The following is a 2937-nucleotide window of genomic DNA, read 5'->3' as shown; positions in this document are numbered from 1 at the left end:
TCTAAAGACTAAAGACACTGACAAAAAGACATGTTTATACATATTTTACTAACTGTTTCCAATCTCTTGATAGAAGCACCTAACTTGAGTTAATCTAGTGGATGTGTCACAAAATGCAATGTAGCTGGAACATTTCTGTTGATTGATACAAGTGCATTTGGAGCAGATAGAGGTACTCACCTCCCACAGAGACCTGAACTCCCTCTGTTCAATGCGTAGGAGCTCACTGGATTCCCGTGTCACAATGGTGGCATGCCGGGGGGTGTTATCCAGGATCGACTCCCCAAATGCTGTGCCAGTCCCCAATGTGCATATGGTAACAGCATCCTGTAACAGACACAGAGATGGTGCTCCACGTGGATTATTCCTCCATAAGGATAAAACATCCAGCAAGACAAGAATCTTATGAAACGCTAATGTAATGTCCTTATTCTGCTTTTGTGTGAGGCACTTGACGAGCAGTGCTCTGCACTGATCAGATCACTCTCAAAGGTTAGAGGCAATCACCTGAACACTTGTAGATAGATGGATACACTTCAATCTGCAAAGAGATTACTCCAATCAGCACCCAGACAAACTGACTGAGGGGCATGAAACTGCAGTATTAAAAACCATTCAGTAACTGTCTTAATGTAATAAACAAAATGCTTTTTACAGTCGACATTAGAAAATAAGCTTGAGGTTGGATGTGAATTCTTTTGCATGTGTGATGCATTTGAAGTGGGGCTTAGCTGACACAATCATTCAAATCTTTGAATCAAACAGAAAGATTATACAATTTAGAAGATGGTGCAGATTTAGGCACAATTGTTATCAGTGACAAATCAGTGTGCAATGGTTGTAGTATGCTAGAAAGTGTCATTCCCACCTATCAGTGGGTTTAACCTGCCATTTTTAGCTGGAATATCATTTGATGCTTAGAAAAACATATCAGTCATACCTGGTAACTTGATGTTTCTGAAACCTTAACATCCAGAGAACCAGAGAGGACAGCATACCAGCTAGTTCCAATGTCTCCTTGGCGATACACTAAAAAACACAGCACAGTTTTAAAGAAACTCAACACTCTTATATACTCTGTGTCAGATATGCAGTATGACAGTTTCAGAGCCTGTGTTTTAACTTACAGGTAATTCCCTTCTCCAAGCACTCATAGAATCCACACAGGCATATCCGTTGCAGCAAACTGGGGTGGAATCTCTCGAATGCCTTCACATTTTTCAGACGTGCCAAGATTATGTCTACATCTTCCCCAGAGCGCTCTGCTGGTCTAGAGAAATAAAAAGAAAAGGGTAACTTACAGGTAACTGCTAAAATACATTTACATAAGGTACCTAAATAGGCTGCAGAGCTTGAGTCAGCCGGAGCAGCATAAGTGCATCTTGGCCTGGATTCAGAAGTGCTGCAGGAGGGATGTGGCACTAATTTATCCCTGAGGGACCCTCTTCTGGTTTCATGTTAAAGCTCTTGTGTCCTAACTAAAACGTACAGATGCACAACAGCAGCGCCCTGGACAGAAGGTTCAGAATCCACACCTGTATCAGTTTTCATTAACTTTGACAACAAACTGTGTGCTGCAGACGACAATGGATCAAGAAACACATGCAGAATGGCAACAACATTTTTAAGCACATAACTTCCTGTGCATCCCTACAATTTCATGGCAGTTTAGTTCAGGGGGGGTATCTTCTCTTTCGCTCTAACTCTATCTGACTGAGGGCCGTCACACTTTCAACTTCAACCAAAAAAAGAATGTTTACATAAGGACAGAATAGCACAAAGTTTAGTATGAAAGTGCTTACACAGAGAAACTCTATTGTCGCTGAGCACATTGAGCTCTAACAACGTGAGTGACCTAAACTGTGGCAGAAAATGCTGACCACGTTCACACCATCACAGATGTGCCAGTGTGTATTTTATTCCTCTTTCTCCTCTGTTGCCTGCATTACACTGCCCAAAATTTGTTGCACTGAATCTGGAGCCTCTGATGTAACACGTGGGTGGTTGTACTGTAGCTTACATCACCTTTGAATCCATAGCTATCCTTTAAAAAGATGAAACCAAACAGTATCAATAATTCAGAAAGGGAAACAAGTGCTTGCTTCACTGCTACAACAATCCTCTTAATGTGGCTTTTATAGTTTTTTATTTTACTGTATCACCCGCCATGTCGCAATACAATAAAAGTGTTTTCACTGAGCAACAGCTTGCAACCACGTAGTTTTTCCATTATGTGTTCCCTGACAATCTTTCAACTCACAGTAGTCACATTAAAGTATCTCAATACTATGCTCCTCCAGATCAGACCGTACTCACTCAGCTAATGTGTGAGAGCCCCTGTAAGGAAAACAAGGCAAGAAAGAAATATGTGGGAACCTGAAGTGTCTGTTTGGAAACCAACCAAGTCAACAACAAAAAAAAAACTTTTAAAAGGTGCTGATTAAGAGAGGACAGAATGTTTTCATCATGAAGCAGCTTGTTACAGTACGAACAATACGAATGATGATTAACCTAATGTAACAGCTGCTTCTAATTCACCAGTTACAGTTAGTGTGAGACTTCAAAGGGTAATGAGTAAGATTTCTGCATCACCAAAGCTCTGTGGTAATGTAAACAGTATATTAATGAAACAAGTGACACATGATTTGTGTCCAGTAAAGTACACTACGATTCAAAAGTTTGGAATCACCTGCTACAAGAGATTAAGTTGCAGAGTCGGCTCCACAAGGGGGCACCAGGGGGCAGCGGCCCCCACTTCATTCACTCTGCCCCTGTCTCACATAAAAGCAGTCAATGTTTTCTTAGGTATGTTTTTATTAGTGTATAATCACCTGATTATAGGAATCATTGTGTTTTCGTTACCTTAGAATGAGCTGTTTTTATCTACAGACGCCGTGGGTCGCCTATAATGGAGTCTGCCATGTTGAACCGCCATGA

The 2937-nt window shown here is 41.1% G+C and overlaps 1 protein-coding gene across 1 annotated transcript in view; it reads right to left on the bottom strand.

The window, feature by feature from the left end:
• The window catches only part of rapgef4 (Rap guanine nucleotide exchange factor (GEF) 4), a 36159-nt gene that overhangs the window by 30136 nt on the left and 3086 nt on the right, over positions 1–2937 (bottom strand). Inside the window, exons 2-4 of the mRNA XM_035676111.1 lie at positions 1128–1270; positions 941–1029; positions 181–327 (exon numbers count right to left, since the gene is read on the bottom strand). Of these exons, the coding sequence (XP_035532004.1) occupies positions 181–327; positions 941–1029; positions 1128–1270 (379 nt within the window). The remainder of the gene's footprint in view (positions 1–180; positions 328–940; positions 1030–1127; positions 1271–2937) is intronic.

Source organism: Morone saxatilis, unplaced genomic scaffold (assembly GCF_004916995.1).
Source record: "Morone saxatilis isolate NCDOM2014 unplaced genomic scaffold, NCSU_SB_2.0 Contig5, whole genome shotgun sequence".
NCBI classification, from domain to species: Eukaryota; Metazoa; Chordata; class Actinopteri; family Moronidae; genus Morone; species Morone saxatilis.
This window is presented reverse-complemented; position numbering and strand designations above follow the sequence as displayed.